Genomic DNA, 21,272 nt, shown 5'->3' with positions numbered 1-21,272 from the left:
ATGATAATAAACATTGTGTAAGTGACACATTAACATGTGACTAGTGCAAACTAATTAGCATGCTCTGTTCAAATCAAGATATATAAATGCAGCTTTTTGCAACTATATAAATCAAGATATATGTAAGTCACTATCAGTGGTTAAAAGTAATGTGAATGTGTCCAAACCAATCAACTACAAGCACACTGCAAGAAACTATACTACCAAATTGATCATGAAAGTAGAAACATTATCATTGATGGGATCAATACAAGTCTTGTCAAATCAAACCGAACCTAAGATAGGCAGAAAAGCCCCAATAGATTGAAATACAGAGAATTATAAGTTGTCATTGATCCTTACACTTGATTGATTCAGCTATGGTGCCGTTTAACTATTTATCGAGCAATTAACTATTAGCAGAGTTTTTTATTCAAGAGAAAAAAAGGTGCAAATTACCTTGAAGAAGACAAAGAACGGGACAGCAGAGACGGAATAAGCCTCGGATATCTCTGGTTGTTCTTCCACTTCAACCTTCACACCAATAATCAAGCAAAATCAAGCACACAGTAAAGTAATTGAAATGAAAATGGAGGAAGTGGAGAAGAAGAAAAGTAAAAAAGCGAACCCTTAAGAAGTGGGCGTGAGGGAAGTCAGTGGATAAGTAACAGACTCCTAGCTGTACAAGAATTGAAGGAACTATCATAGTATTAAAGAAGAAGAAAATGCTAACTATGATGCTAATTGGAAAGTACCTTTAACATCAAAAAATGCTTGTTGATTGTGCTTGTACTTCCACCAAAGAACAAGGCCGAAACCGAGAACTATAAGGCAGAGACATCCATTATTGATGTCGGCATAAAAACAATGACACAATTTCACAATTAATTTGAAAAAAGATGAAACTCTTGAGAGATCTTATTCTTACCTTCAGTGCCATTTAAGTTCATGGACATTGACTCATGCCACAACAGTTTGGTTCTTTTCCAGTTGCACAAACAAGAAAATTTCCAACAATGCTAAAAAAAGATTAACAAGAAAAATAAGAAAATTCTCTTGTGCTATTATTAATTTTAGCATGTTTTACACATATCAAAGCAAGAAGTTTTACAGCTAATATTAAGACAAGAAGTTTTACAGCTAATATTAATTTTAGCATGCATCTAAATTCTAGATTTTGTACCAAATATAACAACATCCAGGCTTTTATTAGGCATATATTCATATATAAGTAATTTCTCTTCATTAATTAATGTAATTTCATTCTTAAATTCTTTAATCCCTTGTCCAGAACCGATTGAGAGCCTCTTAACTACTATTCTTTGTCCATTTTCCAATGTACCCTGCCATTTATCAATTGCAAATTAGCTTAAAGTTTTTCATTTTGCTATTCTAATATCCTTGAAAAAAGTAATATGTTTCTTACCTTAAACACAGATCCAAAACCACCTTCTCCAAGCTTATTTTTGTCTAAAAAGTTATCAATGCAAAAAGCTATAACTGATAGGTCATACAATAGAAGCTCTGGATCCTCCTCTTGTTCTTTCTTGATATGATCCATTAATTCTATATTGGTCTCTAAATTATCTTAAGACAAATTAATAATTACTCTCCATTATAATGATAATAATTCAATAAGTTACTGCACAATAAAAAAAGAAAGGAGAATTATTTACCTTTCAGAGTGGCCTTTTTCGTCCATTCCATATCAAACATGAAACGAAGAGCATGCCACATAATACGCCAATTGTGACCCAAACTGCAATTCGTATCTTGCCTTTGCATCCATTTTTTGTCTCTTGAATTGTTTAATGTCACAGTACAAAACACAAAGATAAACCATATGATATAATTCAGAATTAGAGAAAGATTAAGAGCAGTTTAAGGCCAAGTAAATGTATTACATACCTAACTCTGAAGCAGAAATTCTAATATAAAGATCTTGGCCTGCATCTGGTAGAATCTTCAAGTCATTAAGATCACCAAACCATAAAGCATATTCTTTTATGGCACGAGGCTAATTACTACAAGAAATGAAAGAAAAAAACACATCAAAAGGCAGCTTCAAACCTTATAAAGGAAAAAATATGAATAATGGAAACTGGAAAGCAACTAGTCATTTAGCTCTTGCACTTTTATTGGTATTTGCAAGTTCTTTCACAGGGAAAAAAAATCAAGAAGGATAAACTATCTTAAGCAATAGCAATAGCTATTTATTTCACTAGGAACGAGGCCAATCATCAGTTCATCACTACAGTTGTAATAAAGTGAAGAATTTATATTCTTTTAAGCAATTCCTAGTGAAAACAAATCTGCATCGATAAAAGAGAATAACCTCTAATGAAAACAATTGAACCTAATGATCACCTAAACTATGAACCCTAACACCCTTTTTACTTCAAGAAAAATCAAAATTTTTAATAGAGAATAACGATTTTCCATTTATGTCTCTTCACCTTTATAATATATCAAATCAACTTAACTTAATATATCAAATCAACTTAACTAAATATATATCAAATCATCTGCCTTGGCCTAAAAAATTTACAGAAGAGAAGAGTACATTAGAACATAAGAAGTAGGATTTGTGTATAACTTTGCTAAAACTATATCATCAAATTATCACAAAAACTAGTATCTTTGAAAAAATTTGAAGAATTGAAGAAAGCAAAGAACGAGAAAAAATTAGGAACAAATCCTCATTGTAATGACTCGACACGACATGAAAATCAGTCCACGAGATCTGATAGCTTTGAACATATCTTCAATCGAAGCTTACAGAGACTCACTAGCTCGCCTTCTTGATCTCCTCAGCTAGCACTACCGAATTCGCGCCCAAACCACACCATCGAATCCGTGCCAAAACCGCACTCTGAGTGCTTTAAGCCGCCGGAGGAAAAGCAGAACCAGCGGCACAACCCGTGGTGGAAGACGACGTAGAAGCGGAAGATTTAAACCATTACCTCAACAATTTGAATCAAATCGTCACTGAAAGGTCAACAAAAATTCAGAGGCTCCACGATCTCCATTCATAACTCCAGCGGCAACGTTTTGACGGAGGATCGGAGACGACGGCGGCAAGGAGATGAATGGCGGTGGCAAGGAGATGAACGGCGGCAGTGACATGGAGATTTTAGGGTTTCACAGAGGTTCCTCTCCTCTCTCTCTCTCTCTCTTTATTTCTCGCTTGAAGCCCAGTTCTGAATGTTCTTTTTTTTTTATTTCTTGTTTTGGGCTGATATTTATTTGGGCTAGAAGTTTTTTTTTAGTATTGATTGGGTTGTGGGAGTTATTGTAATGATTTAGGGAGGTTTTAAAAATAGTCACTATTAAAAGATATTATGGAGGTTTATAATAACCCCCACTAAAAATCTTCCACAAACAAGCAAGAATTTTGTAGTGACATTTTATGATTTTGTACCAAACAATGTTAGTTTTAATTTATATATTTATTATTAGGTATTAAAAATAAAAAGTATATGTATTGTTAGCATTTTTCAAACCTTCCTCAACTCTGACTGTGATTAGGCCTAAAAGATCACCTACCTTGTTGGAAATAAATGTAATCCAATCAATTTTCATCTGATAGTTCTATACATTCGCATAATTATAGGAGAATTAACTTTAGTGAGATAACAATATGATATTTAGTTACCACATGAGTATTTTTATATAAAGAATTATCAATCAATTATGTATGGCTTCTGATGAAAATAATATATTCAACATGGATATTATTTGTTAGGTAAGAGATAACAGATTGACAAAAAAATTAATTACAATGGGTATATTTATTTTAAAAAATATTTTTTTATGTAATTCTTATAATTTTGCGTGACTATCTATATATAGAAGATCAGAAGATCATGATTATCTAACAAAATTAATTTTATTTATTACATTCAATTTGAGTAAGTAAAAAATCATCTTATTTTAATTTAGTCCTTAATTCACATAATTTAAATTTAGCTCAATATATATGATTTGATTTGATTTAATTATTAGTAAAAAATATCTCGAAAACCTATTTTATTCATAAATTTATTATTTCAATGATTAAACAAATAAATTAAAAAATACTAACAAAGCAATAAAAGAAATAAATTAAAAAATACTACCAAATCAAATTGATATAAATTATGTGATATTTAAAAATCTAATCAAATCAATTAGTTGATATAGTTAATTTATCATAATAAATTATATTTAATGAGTTAAAAGAAACAAATCGGTAAACACTCTCATAATCATGTCACGTCAACTCCATCATTAAGTGTGAAAACCTAATTTTTATATAAATAGAATAGATAATAAATAGAATATATGAGAATATGATATGTGAATTGTGATATATTTTAATTATAAAATTGATATTATATAATAGATTTGTTCTAAATCCTTATTGCTTGTTTGTTGCTAATTTTTATATAATTACTTAATAATTTCTGCCTATAAAACTATCATCAACTACCTAATATTATGGTTTAATTAATAAGAATGATGACATTAATATTTTTCATAAATCTTGTTATTATTTATAGTTAGGAAATAGCCATAAATAATTTTTTTTAATGAATGTTAATTTTGTTGTCAAATTTCATATTACCTTTAAATTTTTAAGGTAATTGAGTCTAATTTCTATATTTTGAAATAAATTTACTCAAAAAATTAATATATAAATCACATTATTATTACAAAATTATTTTTTTAACATAATTAGTGGTGCTTATTTGAACCATTAAATTTAGCTTCTAATGATATTAAAGTCAACATATTTTATTATCTTGTGCCTTCAAAGAATTTACATGACTAATATAAAAATATAACAATTAAAAAAAAATTATTACAATGGGTATATTCATTTTAACAAATATTTTTCTATCTAATACTATAAAAAAATACATTGGTTACTTTGAATTGCTACAGGTCAACTTTCATCCACAGCAGTAGAATGCCTAAATTGAGATATATTCATCAAACAAACAATCAATAAAATACTCATCCGTACTTTCTCATTTTGGATACATTCATACATATAGAAAAAAAAAGAAGAAAAGAAGAGTTGAAATAGTAAGAACGATAAAAATCACGATTCTTATAATTTTGTGTGGTCATCTATATATAGTAAACCAGACAACTATGATTATCTAACAAAATTAATTTGTATTTATTACACTCAACTTGAATAAATAAGAAATTATCTTATTTTAATTTACTCCTTATTTTACATGATTTAAATTTAGCTCAATATATTTGATTTAATTTGATTTAATTATTAGTTAAAAATATCTCAATTGCCTATTTTATTCATAGGTTTATTATTTTAATGACTAATAAATTAATTAAATTAATTAATTAGTACACACAATAAATTTGGTTTAATAAATTAAAAAATAAATTAAAAAATACTAACAAAATATTAAAATAAATAAATTAGAAAATACTACCAAATTAAATTGATATAAATTATAATAAATTATATGATATTTAAATATCTAATCAAATCAATTAGTTGATATAATTAGTTTATCGTAATAACTTGTATTTAATGAGTTAAAAAAAATAAATCGAAAAATGCTCTCAGAAGCATGCCACGTCAGCTCCATCATTAAGTGTCAGAAATCTGATTTTTATATAATAGAATAGATAGATTAAATTACCTTTTAAGGTACAAGTTATAATATTTTATGATATTTTATTAATGTACCCATTCTATTATTCTTTTGCTAATTTGATTATTCTTCTTACTCGAGCTTATCTTTTTCATCTAATCTTACAGCACAATTTTTTTTACCGTAATCATTTACAATGCACCACATCCATCAAATACTATTTCGGGTTATATTCACTGATCCGAGTTCTAATTACATAGATGTAAAAGTTTAACGAAGGAACAATAAATTCTATTTTATTAAAAGATTGTTGGATCTACTCATATATTATGATCAATCCAATAGAACATGAATAAAATTAGTTTTCTTAGAAAAATTTCAATTTTTTATTGAGTAAATGCTTACAAGAAACTTTAATTTATAGGTTAAGTTCAAATTTTATCCCCTCCATATTTTCTACGTCTGTTAGAAAATCTTTAAAGTGAAGTATATAATGAGGTTGAATTTTCTCAATTTAGGTTCAGTTTTTAAAAAATTATGTCAGCCTTGGAATACAATTTCAAATATTAGTACTGTGTTTAAAAGTTCTTCTTTTAAATTTTTCATAATCAAAATATTTTTATAATATTTTGTGATTGCTTGGTGCGTCAATGCAATACTATTTATAGGAATAAAGATCAATTTAGTTTCTTGGTGTGGCTATTTTATATCTTGTTGTATTACATAAATAGTAAATGATAAAACTTATTTAATAAGAGGATTGTCTGAATTTATACAAATTTTAAAGAAAAAGTATATGAAACCAAGAGCTTACCAGCCAAAAACTAAACAAAACCACATTAATTTATATTAATAATTAATTTTAAATTTTTTAAATTCAAAATTTAAAAAATTTAAAATTGATTAAATAAACCTAATTTAAAACTTATAAAAACATTCCTCTTCTCTCTTATATTAACCTATCCACCTCCAACAATCACACACACAGACCTCTCTCTAACCATTAGGCCCTCTCCGCCTCCCCATTGCAACCCACTCCTCTTCTATCACCGACACCTGGCTCGTCGGATTCGCCACTGTCGACAAAAACCGCTTTCCTTTCATGAACCAGATGTTATCAGAGCCGCCGTTGCTGCTGGAGTTGAACTTGAGCTCGATTCCTAAGACGACACTCTTCCTGCATGATCAAGAACTATTCAAGACAGCCATCGTCCTTCTTGCGGGTGATAACTATTCATCTTCAGAATCACATCAGATATCATTGCTCCGGAATAATCTGTTACTCGATCAGGAACACATTTCAACAAATACGGTGCTTGAACTGGCGAGGTTATTGACGCAACAATATTCACATGCTGACTATTTTTCTTTTCCGAAGTTAGAGAATCAGCTCTCAATAAATCATTCCAGCTAAATGAAACAGTGTCTTGCAGGGTACTTCCTTTAAGACAACTACCACCTTGTCGACGATACTCAATAATAACCCCCTTGGTCCCAAATTCACAGTAAAGATGCCAAGCTTTTTTCCATGAATCATAGGGAAAACTGGAGGTGAATTTATCTAGCTTTAACTCACTATGGCACCTTATGGTAAGAAGTCTTATAAAATCACGATTTAGATATATTAGGTGCCATTTTGATGATTAAAGAGACTGCAAACTACATAATTATAGAAATATAAAAAAATATTCATTTAATATAAAAAAATATCTTAATACTTAATAAAAGAAATATCCAGTTATATTTTAACAAAAATAATTAAATATTTATAAAATTTAAAAAAAATATAAAATTCATAAAGAAATAGAAACATTCATATTTGTAATACAAAAAAAAATTCAAAAAATATATAAAAAATATCCATTTAGTATGAAAAAAAACATTATAATACTTAGCAGAAGAAACATTCATATATATTAACTCGTAGAGATTTTAAATTCACCAAAGGTATTTTGGCTGGTTTTTGAATAATACCCTTTTAATTTCCTAACATTGCTCAATTCTAAATGTTTAAGGTATGATATTATTTTAGTTAGTTGTGATTTCAAGAATGACTATCATCTATTTGTGTCTAAAATCTAAAATAGCTAATATATTATTTAGATAGTTTAGTTTTGATATTAACATTTGATTAGATTAGTTTTAGAAAATCTTAAATTTATATATATGATTATTATTGTTTGATATGTTATTTTTAAATTTTTTAATATAGTTTTTTTATTTATAAATTTATTTTAGCTCTCAATATAACTACGAAAAAATCCAATAATTAAGTTAAAAGTATTGCTAATAGTAAATTGTATTTTTAAATTATTAATCTAACAAAAACTAAATTCTAAAAAATACTATTAGTTGTACTAAAAAAATCTATTAACGTTATAATAAATATCTATACAGAATAATTTAAAATATAACAAACATTTTAATCAATTATGTAAAGTTATTGCGAACAAATAATAAATAATGGCATTATTAATACACAAAAGTAATTCTATAAAATATTAATAGTTGCATTAAAAATTTTATTAATCTATAAAGAAATGCTTATCAAGTTAAAATTTAATTGTCCACAAATATATATTTATATATAAAAAAACAATCATAGACATAAAATATATTAAGTTAATAGCTATAATTAATGATTATAATAAATATATAATTATATTAATTGTCAATTATTTTAATTGTTAATTTGTCATTAAATTTAAAAATTTATTTTATTTTTTTTTATTTTAAAACAAATCAAATCTATCATTAATACTATTAAATAAATTTATAATTATAATTGACAATACTTTACGTAATCATTATAATACTCTCTATAATTATTATTATTTTTATTATATTGTTATTTGCAAGAATGTATTATTAATTTATTGCATACCACGTTTTTTTAATTAATTTAATTATTTTATGAATTTTTTATATTTTTATTTAATATTTACATAAATAAAAAAATATATATGAACTTAAATATATCAAATAATATTTTTTTGTTAAATAAACATTAGATATAAATAAAAAATTAATATTTATGCACGGAGATATACATTAGTTATTAACGGAGATGCTAACAATAAATAGTCTGAAATTGATACATGATAATGACACGTGGTTTTCCTAAACTAATTATGTGTTAGCGAAATGTCAACCTACCATATCTTATGAGATGTCAAAGAAATATAAACATTGTAAAAGGAAAATCCAATAAATATTTTTATAAAAAATTATATTAAGAATACTTTTAAAATATGTATTTTTAAATAAATTCATTAAATAATATACTATGATACAATTATATCAAAAACAAATATGAAATGATAGTGTAAGTGACTAAGAATTATGCCCTCTTTTAATAAATTAGAATAAATAACTATTTTTAATTATAAAAAATTCAGACGCTAATAAAATTAGCCGCAAAAAATTAAATTAACATTAACTCTACAAAAATTTAGTACTGCTTGACAAAAATACTAATCATTAAATTTTGAGTTGACTTCATTAAGATCAAAAAACATGTTAAATTTATAAATTGTCTCTATTGCTATCTTCATTCTTTCTCATTAATAATTAAAAATTCATCTAATTGAATTTGGATCTGTTCTTAATAGATAAAATCCAATAAAAAAAATTTGATTTTTTTATTAACATTTATACGAGATTTTAGATGAAATCTGTTAGAATTTGTAAGTTTTCAAGAAACATAAAATTAGAACTTTGATGATATCCAAAGAAACTGATGAGGAACACGTGAATGGTGCTATTGCTGTTTTTAAAATTATTACTGTTTGACTCTTTTTGGATGTATGTAGTTCTTTACCAAGTGGAACATATATTTGAAGATCATGTCTTTATTTATACATGTTTTATTATTGAAGGGTGTTTCTTCTTTAGAGTTTTGGGTTTATTTGTAATCTTTGGTTAAGAAGTGTTTTTTTTTAATTCATCGGGGGTAAGATAGGTATTTCAATGATAATTGTGATATATTTTTTAACTGGAATTAGGTTTGAGCTGATTTTATAAACCACCAGCAAAAAAATTTGATTTTTTCACCAATATAATTTAGGCAATTCATCAATTGTCAGAGTTAAGCCTATATAAAGATTAAATAATTTGTACTTGTATTATAGATGATGAGCTTTATTTACTATACATACAGTGAGTGAATGATGTTGGTGGAATATAGCGAGCTGAGTTCTGTGATGACTGATATTAAATATGATTTTATTTGTTCAGTACAGTTTAATTTTCATTTGCAAATATTATTATCGTAGAAATTAAATTTATATGCACTGATCATTTGTACCTGAAATAGCCACAACTGCAAATTTCTTATGGTATGCATTTTTCAAATTGAATTGTAAGCGATTCTTTGCAAGGATTCAATTTCCATAGATATACGTGCAATTAATAAATTAAGAATATGTATATTGAAATATCAGTCACTCAAGCTAATTAAAAGAACAATAATTGTGATTTATTTTCCAACTGAGATTGGGTCTGAACTGATTTTATAAACAACCAGCAAGTAAATTTTATTTTTTCGCCAATATTTGTTGGTGGTGTTACTACATCTCTTGGTGTTTATTAGATACCTAGAACGTAGAATTTGAAATGGTTTATTTTTGTTTTGTAATTTATGATTAGTTTCAGGAACCACTTTGTTGGATGTTGCTGAATTGCTATAACTAGCGAATGGATGTTTCTGTAGTTAGAATTACTACTTCGAATGTTGGTTTGATATGGTATTAATTGATGTGGGTTGCATGTTGCATCATCAATCATGTTTAATTGAGAACTCTTCTGATGTTGCATATGATGTTTGTACAATAGTTTCTATTAAAGGTTTAGGGGCTGTTTTTTGTGATACCGTAGCAGGATTGATTTGCAGCAAAACCAACCAACATGGGAAAAAAGGTAACATGATGTTTACCATTCGCAGATTACCATTCATATTATCGTATGTGTGACTTACCGTTTGTGTAACAATTAACAGAAATTGTTAGAGTCCCGATGCTCACCCAGCTACATTCATAACATGATGAGAACGATATCTAAAAATAACTCCGTTGAGAAGCTTGTGGACATTGATGAGATCGGATTCGGATTCTTGAGGCGTGTTCCAAATTGGTCTGTAAAGCAAGCCATCATGGTTCACCTAGCTGAGTCGTATCAAGTAAAGCAGAGAACTTTTATACTCGACATAGACAACATCTGCCTCAATGCTGAGTTAATCGGGAAGGTCTTCGGCCTTCCGTCTCAAGGTAAGTTCCGATATCTTAATTACCTAGTCTTGCATAGGTGTGCTGGCATAAATATCTTTGGGCATGGAAATATTACCATGCAATAACACATGAACATGTTGTAGGGGATCCATTTCCAGCTCTCGATGAGAGTAATCCGTCCCACGTGGCCATTCAAAAAAGGTTCCATAGATGGACAACAGCCGAGCTTCGGAATTTAGTTTACAGTTGTTGGTGCACGAAATTTCAATCACACTTTTGCAACTCCGCACAACTAACCAGCAAGTGCACTGGGTCGTCCAAGTAATACCTTGCGTGAGCAAGGGTCGATCCCACGGAGATTGTCGGCTTGGAGCAAGCTATGGTTATCTTGTAAATCTTAGTCAGGATATCAGAAATTATCAGGATTGATTATGAAAATCAAAAGAACATGAACTGATTACTTGTTTTGCAGTAATGGAGAATATGTTGAGGTTTTGGAGATGCTCCATCTTCTGAATCTCTGCTTTCCTACTGTCTTCTTCTTCAAGCACGCAAGGCTCCTTCCATGGCAAGCTGTATGTAGGGTTTCACCGTTGTCAATGGCTACCTCCCATCCTCTCAGTGAAAATGTTCCTATGCTCTGTCACAGCATGGCTAATCATCTGTCGGTTCTCGATCAGGCCGGAATAGAATCCAGTGATTCTTTTGCGTCTGTCACTAACGCCCCGCCTTCAGGAGTTTGAAGCTCGTCATAGTCATCCAATCATTGAATCCTACTCAGAATACCACAGACAAGGTTTAGACCTTCCGGATTCTCTTGAATGCCGCCATCAGTTCTAGCTTATACCACGAAGATTCCGATTAGAGAATCCAAGAGATAACTACTTAATCTAAGGTAAAACGGAGGTGGTTGTCAGGCACGCGTTCATAGTTGAGAATGATGATGATTGTCACGGGTCATCACATTCATCCGGGTTAAGAACAAGTATTATCTTAGAATGGAAGCAAGCATGATTGAATGAGAAACAGTAGTAATTGCATTAATCCATCAAGACACAGCAGAGCTCCTCACCCCCAACCATGGGGTTTAGAGACTCATGCCGTGGAAAGTACACAAAGAAACGTGTAAAGTGTCATGAGGTACTGATACAATGTCAAAATATCCTATTAATAGTAAACTAGTAACCTAGGGTATACAGAAATGAGTAAATGACGTAAAAATCCACTTCTGGGTCCACTTGGTGTGTGCTTGGGCTGAGCATTGAAGCATTTTCGTGTAGAGACCTTTTCTGGAGTTAAACGCCAGCTTTTATGCCAGTTTGGGCGTTTAACTCCAAGTTTTATGCCAGTTCCAGCGTTAAACGCTGGAATTTCTGAGGCTGTTTTGCCACGCCGGTTTGGGCCATCAAATCTTAGGCAAAGTATGAACTATTATATATTGCTGGAAAGCCCAGGATGTCTACTTTCCAACGCCGTTGAGAGCGCGCCAATTGGGCTTCTGTAGCTCCAGAAAATCCACTTCGAGTGCAGGGAGGTCAGAATCCAACAGCATCTGCAGTCTTTTTCAGTCTCTGAATCAGATTTTTGCTCAGAACCCTCAATTTCAGCCAGAAAATACCTGAAATCACAGAAAAACACACAAACTCATAGTAAAGTCCAGAAAAGTGAATTTTAACTAAAAACTAATAAAAATATACTAAAAACTAACTAGATCATACTAAAAACATACTAAAAACAATGCCAAAAAGCGTATAAATTATCCGCTCATCACAACACCAAACTTAAATTGTTGCTTGTCCCCAAGCAACTGAAAATCAAAATAGGATAAAAAGAAGAGAATATACTATAGACTCCAAAATATCAAGGAAACATAGCTCCAATTAGATGAGCGGGACTAGTAGCTTTTTGCCTCCGAACAGTTTTGGCATCTCACTCTATCCTTTGAAGTTCAGAATGATTAGCATCTATAGGAACTCAGAACTCAGATAGTGTTATTGATTCTCCTAGTTAAGTATAATGATTCTTGAACATAGCTAGTGTATGAGTCTTGGCTGTGGCCCAAAGCACTCTGTTTTCCAGTATTACCACCGGATACATACATGCCACAGACACATAATTGGGTGAACCTTTTCAGATTGTGACCCAGCTTTGCTAGAGTCCCCAATTAGAGGTGTCCATGGTTCTTAAGCACACTCTTTTTGCCTTGGATCACAACTTTATTTCTTTCTTTTTCTTCTCTCTTTTTTTTTCGAAATATTTTTTTTTGTATCCACTGCTTTTTCTTGCTTCAAGAATCAATTAGATGATTTTTCAGATCCTCAATAACAGTTCTCTTTTTCCTCATTCTTTCAAGAGCCAACAATTTCTAACATTCTCAAAACAACAAATTCAACAGACATATGCACTGTTCAAGCATTCATTCAGAAAACAAAAAGTATTGTCACCACATCAAACTAATTCAACTAGTTTCAAGGATAAATTTCGAAATCCTGTACTTCTTGTTCTTTTGTGATTAAAGCATTTTTCATTTAAGAGGGGTGATTGATTCATAGGACATTCATAGCTTTAAGGCATAAAATTTCAATTTTATTAATTATGAATTAAGAACAAGACTTAAAGATAGATATAAGATGAGACTAAAAAATAAAAATAAAAATAGAAAACAAAATAAAAGAAAAAAAACGCAAAAAGTAGGCTCCTAATGATAGAGGTTTTCACAGAGTTAGGACTCAACAACCTTGATTTTGAGAAGTGGATGCTCCCTCAACTTGAGAGGAGAGCTTTTGGCGTTTCAACTCTTGGAGTTCACGCCCCTGCTTCTCTTGTTCCTTCAGCAATTTGCAGAGCATGCAGTTCTGATTCTGCTGTTCTTCCTTCAGTTGCTCCATAGTCTCTTGCAACTTGGTGATAGATGCTTCTAGGCTGGTCCAGTAGTCAATTCTTGGGAATTCAGGGAGGAATTCCTGCGCCCTCCTCTTGATAGAGTTGTCTTGCATTTGTCCTTCCATTGACTTCTTGGTGATTGGGTGTTCAATGGGTATGAACTCATCTACTCCCATCTTCACCCCAGCCTCTTTACAGAGCAAGGAGATCAAGCTTGGGTAAGCCAATTTGGCTTCAGTGGAATTCTTATTTGCAATTGTGTAGATCTCACAAGCAATCACATGATGAACCTCCACTTCTTTTCCAAGTATAATGCAATGAATCATCACTGCTCTCTTGATGGTGACCTCAGAACGGTTGCTAGTGGGCAATATGGAACGCCCAATAAAGTCTAGCCAACCTCTTGCAATTGGTTTGAGGTCTCCCCTCTTGAGTTGGTTTGGGACACCCTTTGAATTGGTTATCCACTTAGTTCCATGGAGGCATATGTCCTCTAGAACTTGATCCAACCCTTTATCTGCTCTCACTATCCTCCTATTAAAGGATTCAGGATCATCTTGCAGTTGAGGTAGTTTGAAGATTTCTCTTATTTTGTCCCGATGGAAGTACATAACTTTCCCTCTGACCATGGTTCTGTAGGTATGGTAAGCAGTTCCAGTCATTCTCTGCTTATCTGTTAGCCACAGATTAGAGTAGAATTCCTGAACCATGTTCCTTCCAACCTTTATTTCAGGATTGGTTAGAACTTCCCATCCTCTGTTTCGAATTTGCTCTTGGATCCCTGGATATTCATCTTCTTTCAAATCAAATTTAACTTCCGGGATCACTGACCTCAGACCCATTCTTTGGATTATTCTCTTTCTTTCCTCTTAAATTGGTTTGTTTTCTCTTAGGAGCCATGATTTTGATGAATCTTGGCTTAGTGATCACGGAAAAGCACACCAAACTTAGAGGTTTGCTTGTCCTCAAGCTAAAGAAAGGAAAGAAGAGAGAGAGAGGAAGAGGAAATTCGAATGGTGTGGTGGAAAGAGGGAGCCAAACGTGTATTTATAAGGTGGGGGAGAGGAGATTTCGAAAAAAAAGAAAAAATTGAAAGGAGATTTGAGAAGATATGGAAAGAAATTGAGAGAAGGGTGAGATTTTCAACAAAATTTGGGAATGATTTGAGAGATTTGAAGAATGATTTTAGATTTTTGAAAATTTGAAAGTGAATGATGAGAGATTGAAATGTGTTTTTGTAGAAAAGTATGGGTAAGAAAAGGAAAGTTTGAAAAAATTTGATTTGAAAATAAAATTGTGGTCCCCCCACCTTTCTGGCGTTAAACGCCCAGAATGGCACCCATTCTGGCGTTTAACGCCCATTTGATGCCCCCTTTGGGCGTTTAACGCCCAGCCAGGTGTCCTGGCTGGCGTTAAACGCCAGAATTCCTTTATCACTGGGCGTTTTTCTGAACGCCCAGGATGCTTCACACCTGGCGTTAAACGCCCAGGATGCTGCACACCTGGCGTTAAACGCCCAGGATGCTGCACACCTGGCGTTTAACGCCCAAAATGGCACCATTCCTGGCGTTAAACGCCCAGAATGGTACCCATTCTGGCGTTTAACGCCCAAAATGCCCCTTACTGGCATTTTTTCGCCAGTAAGCTCTTTTTCTCTGCTTTTTTAGCTGAATCCTTCTGTAACTCTGTGAATTCCTTCATTTTTGATACTTGCCTCTGTAAGAACAAATCATATAACCTCCTAATGACTGGGTTGCCTCCCAGCAAGCGCTTCTTTACTGTCCTTAGCTGGACCTTTACTGAGAATCACTCAAGTCTCAGTTTTGAGCATTCCTACTCAAAATTGCCTTCAAGATAATGCTTGATCCTCTGTCCATTAACAATGAACTTTTTGTCAGAATCCATATCTTGAAGCTCAACATATCCATATGGTGATACTCCTGTAATCACATACGGACCCCTCCACCGGGATTTGAGTTTTCCTGGAAACAGTCTGAGCCTAGAGTTGAAGAGCAGAACTTTTTGTCCTGGCTCAAAGACTCTGGTTGACAACTTCTTGTCATGCCATTTCTTTGCCTTTTCCTTATAATTTTTTGCATTTTCAAAGGCATTGAGTCTGAACTCCTCTAGCTCATTTAGCTGGAGTAATCTTTTTTCACCAGCTAACTGAGCATCCATGTTTAAGAATCTGGTTGCCCAGTAGGCTTTATGTTCCAGTTCCACGGGCAGATGACAGGCCTTCCCATACACCAGTTGGTATGGAGAGGTTCCTATAGGAGTCTTGAATGCTGTTCTGTATGCCCACAGAGCATCATCCAAGCTCTTTGCCCAATCCTTTCTTCGGGCCATCACAGTCCGTTCCAGGATTCTTTTTAGCTCTCTGTTAGAGACCTCAGCTTGCCCATTTGTCTGTGGATGATACGGAGTTGCCACTTTGTGGCTAATTCCATATTTAACCATAGCAGAGTATAGCTGTCTATTGCAGAAATGGGTGCCCCCGTCACTTATTAGTACTCTGGGAACACCAAACCTGCTGAAGATGTGTTTCTGGAGGAATTTTAGCACGGTCTTGGTATCATTAGTGGGTGTGGCAATTGCTTCTACCCACTTAGATACATAGTCCACTGCCATCAGAATATAAGTGTTTGAGTATGATGGTGGGAACGGCCCCATGAAGTCAATGCCCCATACATCAAACAACTCTATCTCTAATATCCCTTGTTGAGGCATGGCATATCCGTGAGGCAAGTTACCAGCTCTTTGGCAACTGTCACAGTTACGCACAAACTCTCGGGAATCTTTATAGAGAGTAGGCCAGTAGAAGCCACATTGGAGGACTTTAGTGGCTGTTCGCTCACTTCCAAAATGTCCTCCATACTGTGATCCATGGCAATGCCATAGGATCCTTTGTGCTTCTTCTCTGGGTACACATCTGCGGATCACTCCGTCTGCACATCTCTTAAAGAGATACGGTTCATCCCAGAGGTAGTACTTGGCATCTGAAATTAATTTCTTTCTTTGCACGCTGCTGTACTCCTTGGGTATGAACCTCACAGCTTTATAATTTGCAATATCTGCAAACCATGGAGCTTCTTGAATGGCAAATAGTTGCTCATCTGGGAAAGTCTCAGAAATCTCAGTAGAAGGGAGGGACGCCCCAGCTACTGGTTCTATCCGGGACAGATGATCAGCTACTTGGTTCTCTGTCCCTTTTCTGGCTCTTATTTCTATATCAAACTCTTGCAGAAGCAACACCCATCTGATAAGCCTGGGTTTTGAATCCTGCTTTGTGAGTAAGTATTTAAGAGCAGCATGGTCAGTGTACACAACTACTTTGGATCCCACTAGATAGGATCTAAACTTGTCAATGGCATAGACCACTGCAAGTAACTCTTTTTCTGTGGTTGTGTAATTCTTCTGTGCGTCATTTAGAACACGGTTGGCATAATAAATGACGTGCAGAAGCTTGTTATGCCTCTGTCCCAACACTGCACCAATGGCATGGTCACTGGCATCACACATTAATTCAAATGGCAATGCCCAATCTGGTGCAGAGATAACTGGTGCTATGACCAGCTTAGCTTTCAGGGTCTCAAACGCCTGCAGACACTGTGTGTCAAACACAAATGGTGTGTCAGCAGCTAGCAGGTTACTCAAAGGTTTTGCAATTTTTGAAAAATCCTTTATGAACCTTCTGTAGAATCCTGTATGCCCCAGAAAGCTTCTGATTGCCTTAACATTGGCAGGTGGTGGTAATTTTTCAATTACCTCTACCTTTGCCTTATCCACCTCTATTCCCTTGCTTGAAATTTTGTGCCCAAGGACAATTCCTTCAGTCACCATGAAGTGACATTTCTCCCAGTTCAAAACCAGGTTAGTCTCTTGGCACCTTTTCAGGACAAGTGCTAGGTGGTTAAGACAGGAGCTGAATGAGTCTCCATATACTGAGAAGTCATCCATGAAGACTTCCAGGAATTTCTCCACCATATCAGAGAAGATGGATAACATGCATCTCTGAAAGGTTGCAGGAGCATTACACAGACCAAAAGGCATCCTTCTGTAAGCAAACACGCCAGAAGGGCAAGTAAATGCTGTTTTCTCTTGGTCCTGAGGATCTACTGCAATTTGGTTGTATCCTAAATAGCCATCCAAAAAGCAGTAGTAATCATGACCAGCTAGTCTTTCTAGCATTTGGTCTATGAATGGTAAAGGAAAATGATCCTTTCTGGTGGCTGTATTGAGCCTTCTGTAGTCAATACACATGCGCCACCCTGTGACTGTTCTTGTAGGAACCAGTTCATTTTTTTCATTATGAACCACTGTCATGCCTCCCTTTTTGGGGACAACTTGGACAGGGCTCACCCAGGGGCTATCAGAAATAGGATAAATAATCCCAGCCTCTAGTAATTTAGTGACCTCTTTCTGCACCACTTCCTTCATGGCTGGATTTAGCCTCCTCTGTGGTTGGACCACTGGCTTGGCATTATCCTCCAATAGGATCTTGTGCATGCATCTAGCTGGGCTAATGCCCTTGAGATCACTTATGAACCACCCAAGAGCTGTCTTGTGTGTCCTTAGCACTTGAATCAGTGCTTCCTCTTCCTGTGCATTTAAAGTAGAGCTTATAATCACTGGAAAAGTGTCACCCTCTCCCAGAAATGCATACTTCAGGGATGGTGGTAGTGGTTTGAGTTCAGATTTGGGAGGCTTATCCTCCTCCTGAGGAATTTTCGAAAATTCCTTTGTTTTCACTGATTCTTCTTGATCAGGTTGAGCATCTTTGAAGATGTCCTCAAGCTCTGATTCTAGGCTTTCAGTCATATTGATCTCTTCTACCAGAGAGTCAATAATGTCAGCGCCCATGCAGTCATTTGGTGTGTCTGGATGCTGCATAGCTTTTACAGCATTCAACTTGAACTCATCCTCATTGACTCTCAGGGTCAATTCCCTTTTTTGTACATCAATGAGAGTTCGTCCAGTTGCTAGGAAAGGTCTTCCTAGAATGAGAGTTGCACTCTTGTGCTCCTCCATTTCCAGCACCACAAAGTCAGTTGGAAAGGCGAATGGCCCAACCTTGACAATCATATCCTCTATTATGCCTGATGGATATTTAATGGAGCCATCAGCAAGTTGGAGGCATATCCGGGTTGGTTTGACTTCTCCAGTCAACCCAAGCTTCCTGATAGTGGATGCAGGTATTAGATTGATGCTTGCCCCAAGATCACATAGGGCTGTCTTGGTGCAAGCACCTTCTAATGTGCATGGTATCATAAAGCTTCCTGGATCTTGAAGCTTTTCTGGTAAGCTTTTTAGAATGACTGCACTGCATTCTTCAGTGAGAAACACTTTTTCAGTTTCTCTCCAATCCTTCTTATGACTTAAGATTTCTTTCATGAACTTAGCATAAGAAGGTATTTGCTCAAGTGCCTCTGCAAACGGAATCTTTATTTCAAAAGTCCTTAGATAGTCTGCAAAGCGGGCAAATTGCTTATCCTGTTCCGCTTGGCGGAGTTTTTGAGAATAAGGCATCTTGGCTTTATATTCTTCAACCTTAGATGCTGCAGGTTTATTCCTTACAGAAGTGGTTGAAGAAGCCTTTTTAGAGGGATTACTGTCAGCACTCTCAGGTGTCTGATCCTCCCTTGACGTCTGAACGCCAGGATTGGGTGAAAAATGGGCGTTTAACGCCAACTTTTCCCCCTTTTCTGGCGTTTGAACGCCAGAACTGGGCAAGGAATGGGCGTTTAACGCCAGTTTTCCTTCCCTCTCTGGCGTTTGAATGCCAATAGCATTCCTCTCTGGGCTCTTACTGTCCTCAGAGGGATTTTGAACAGTGGTTTGGTTATCCCCTGTCAATTGTTCATTGTTTGGCTTTTTGCTACTTTGAGCAGTGTTATTCAGTGTCTTCCCACTCCTCAGTTGAACTGCTTGACATTCCTCTGTTATCTGTTTAGATATTTGCTGTTTTGCTTGATTCAACTGCAGTTCTATGTTCTTGTTAGCAACTTTAGTTTCATGGAGCATCTCTTTAAATTCTGCTAACTGTTCTGTCATCCGGAGCAATTGTTGATTAAGCTCAGTCATCTGTTCTTGAGGATTAGGGTCAGTGACTACTGTCATGACTTCCTCTTTTGGAGAGAACTCATTGCTAGAGTACAAATATTGGTTTCTAGCAACAGTGTCTATAAGTTCTTGAGCTTCTTCAATTGTCTTCCTCATGTGGATAGATCCACCAGCTGAGTGGTCTAAAGACATCTGAGCTTTTTCTGTGAGCCCATAGTAGAAGATGTCTAACTGTACCCACTCTGAAAACATTTCAGAGGGGCATTTTCTTAGCATACCTCTATACCTCTCCCAGGCATTATAAAGGGATTCATTATCCTCTTGTTTAAAGCCTTGGATGTCCAGCCTTAGCTGTGTCATCCTCTTTGGAGGGTAAAAGTGATTCAGGAATTTGTCTGATAACTGTTTCCATGTCTTTATGCTTGCTGTAGGTTGGTTATTCAACCACCTTTTAGCTTGATCTTTTACAGCAAATGGAAACAGTAATAGTCTGTAGACATCCTGATCCACCTCTTTATCATATACTGTGTCAGCAATCTGTAAGAACTGTGCCAGAAACTCAGTAGGTTCTTCCTGTGGAAGACCGGAATACTGGCAATTTTGCTGCACTATGATAATGAGTTGAGGATTTAACTCAAAGCTGCTTGCTTTGATGGGAGGTGTACAGATGCTACTCCCATATGCAGCTGTAATGGGGTTAGCATATGACCCCAGAGTCCTTCTGGACTGATCAATTCCACTTAGGTCCATAATGGATAAAGGGAAATGATATGGATTGCAAATAGATAAAATATTTTGTTTTTTGTTTTTTTTTTTTGAATTAAACGAAAAAAATAAAATAAAATAAAAGGAAATTAAGACAAAAATTCGAAAATCAAAAAGAAAATAAGATCAAAGCAAATTGAGAACTGAATCAATTAGTTAATTAAAAAGATTTTGAAAAGAGCAATTAAAAAGATATGATTGAAAAATTTTTATGAAAAAGATTTGATTTTTGAAAAGAGGAAAGAGAAAAACAACAAAATGACACCAAACTTAAAACTTTTAGAAAATCAAACACTAATTTTCGAAAATTTTTAAGGGAAAAACACAAGAGGACACCAAACTTAGAATTTTTAAAGATCAAAAAGAGACTAAGGACATGCAAATTCGAAAAACTAAAAGAAAACAAAAGCATGCAATTGACACCAAACTTAAAATATGAAACTAGACTCAAATAAAAGACTCTAAACCAACAAAAATAAAACAGTCCTAATCTAAGCAACAAGATAAGCCGTCAGTTGTCCAAAGTCAACAATCCCCGGCAACGGCGCCAAAAACTTGGTGCACGAAATTGTGATCAGTACTTTTCACAACTCAAATAATCCCCGGCAACGGCGCCAAAAACTTGGTGCACGAAATTGCAATCACACTTTTGCAACTCCGCACAACTAACCAGCAAGTGCACTGGGTCGTCCAAGTAATACCTTGCGTGAGCAAGGGTCGATCCCACGAAGATTGTCGGCTTGGA

The 21,272-nt window shown here is 34.0% G+C and overlaps 2 protein-coding genes across 10 annotated transcripts in view; one reads left to right on the top strand and one right to left on the bottom strand.

Moving 5' to 3' along the window:
- Nucleotides 1-21,272, top strand: part of LOC112801221 (putative ubiquitin-like-specific protease 1B) — a 34,571-nt gene that overhangs the window by 7,747 nt on the left and 5,552 nt on the right. For 3 of the 9 annotated variants that reach the window (XM_072237109.1, XM_072237110.1, XM_029298325.2), the window contains exons 4-6: nucleotides 10,470-10,508; nucleotides 10,588-10,855; nucleotides 10,960-11,333. In XM_072237109.1, coding sequence (XP_072093210.1) covers nucleotides 10,497-10,508; nucleotides 10,588-10,855; nucleotides 10,960-11,141 — 462 coding nt within the window. In that variant the 5' untranslated portion in view covers nucleotides 10,470-10,496 and the 3' untranslated portion in view covers nucleotides 11,142-11,333. Of the gene's footprint in view, nucleotides 1-10,424; nucleotides 10,509-10,587; nucleotides 10,856-10,959; nucleotides 11,334-21,272 lie in introns of those variants that run through there. The other 6 variants (XM_072237108.1, XM_072237106.1, XM_072237107.1 and 3 more) reach the window with 3 other exon arrangements.
- LOC140184889 (G-type lectin S-receptor-like serine/threonine-protein kinase At1g11410) lies at nucleotides 1,143-1,540 on the bottom strand. The gene is made up of 2 exons (XM_072238084.1): nucleotides 1,406-1,540; nucleotides 1,143-1,322 (listed from the first exon to the last, which is right to left on the bottom strand). Exons 1-2 carry the CDS (start codon nucleotides 1,538-1,540, stop codon nucleotides 1,143-1,145), a joined length of 315 nt encoding a protein of 104 aa, XP_072094185.1.

The sequence above is a fragment of the Arachis hypogaea genome, chromosome 5 (assembly GCF_003086295.3).
Source record: "Arachis hypogaea cultivar Tifrunner chromosome 5, arahy.Tifrunner.gnm2.J5K5, whole genome shotgun sequence".
NCBI classification, from domain to species: domain Eukaryota; kingdom Viridiplantae; phylum Streptophyta; class Magnoliopsida; order Fabales; family Fabaceae; genus Arachis; species Arachis hypogaea.
Note: the sequence above shows the minus strand (reverse complement) of the source record. Positions and strands in the feature narration are given on the sequence as shown.

Excerpts from the sequence above, each read along its gene's own strand:
- LOC140184889 (XM_072238084.1), bottom strand. The coding sequence starts at position 1,540 with ATGGATCATATCAAGAAAGAACAAGAGGAGGATCCAGAGCTTCTATTG. Across the intron at positions 1,323-1,405 it reads GTTTTGGATCTGTGTTTAAG|GGTACATTGGAAAATGGACA; the intron begins GTAAGAAACATA and ends GATAAATGGCAG.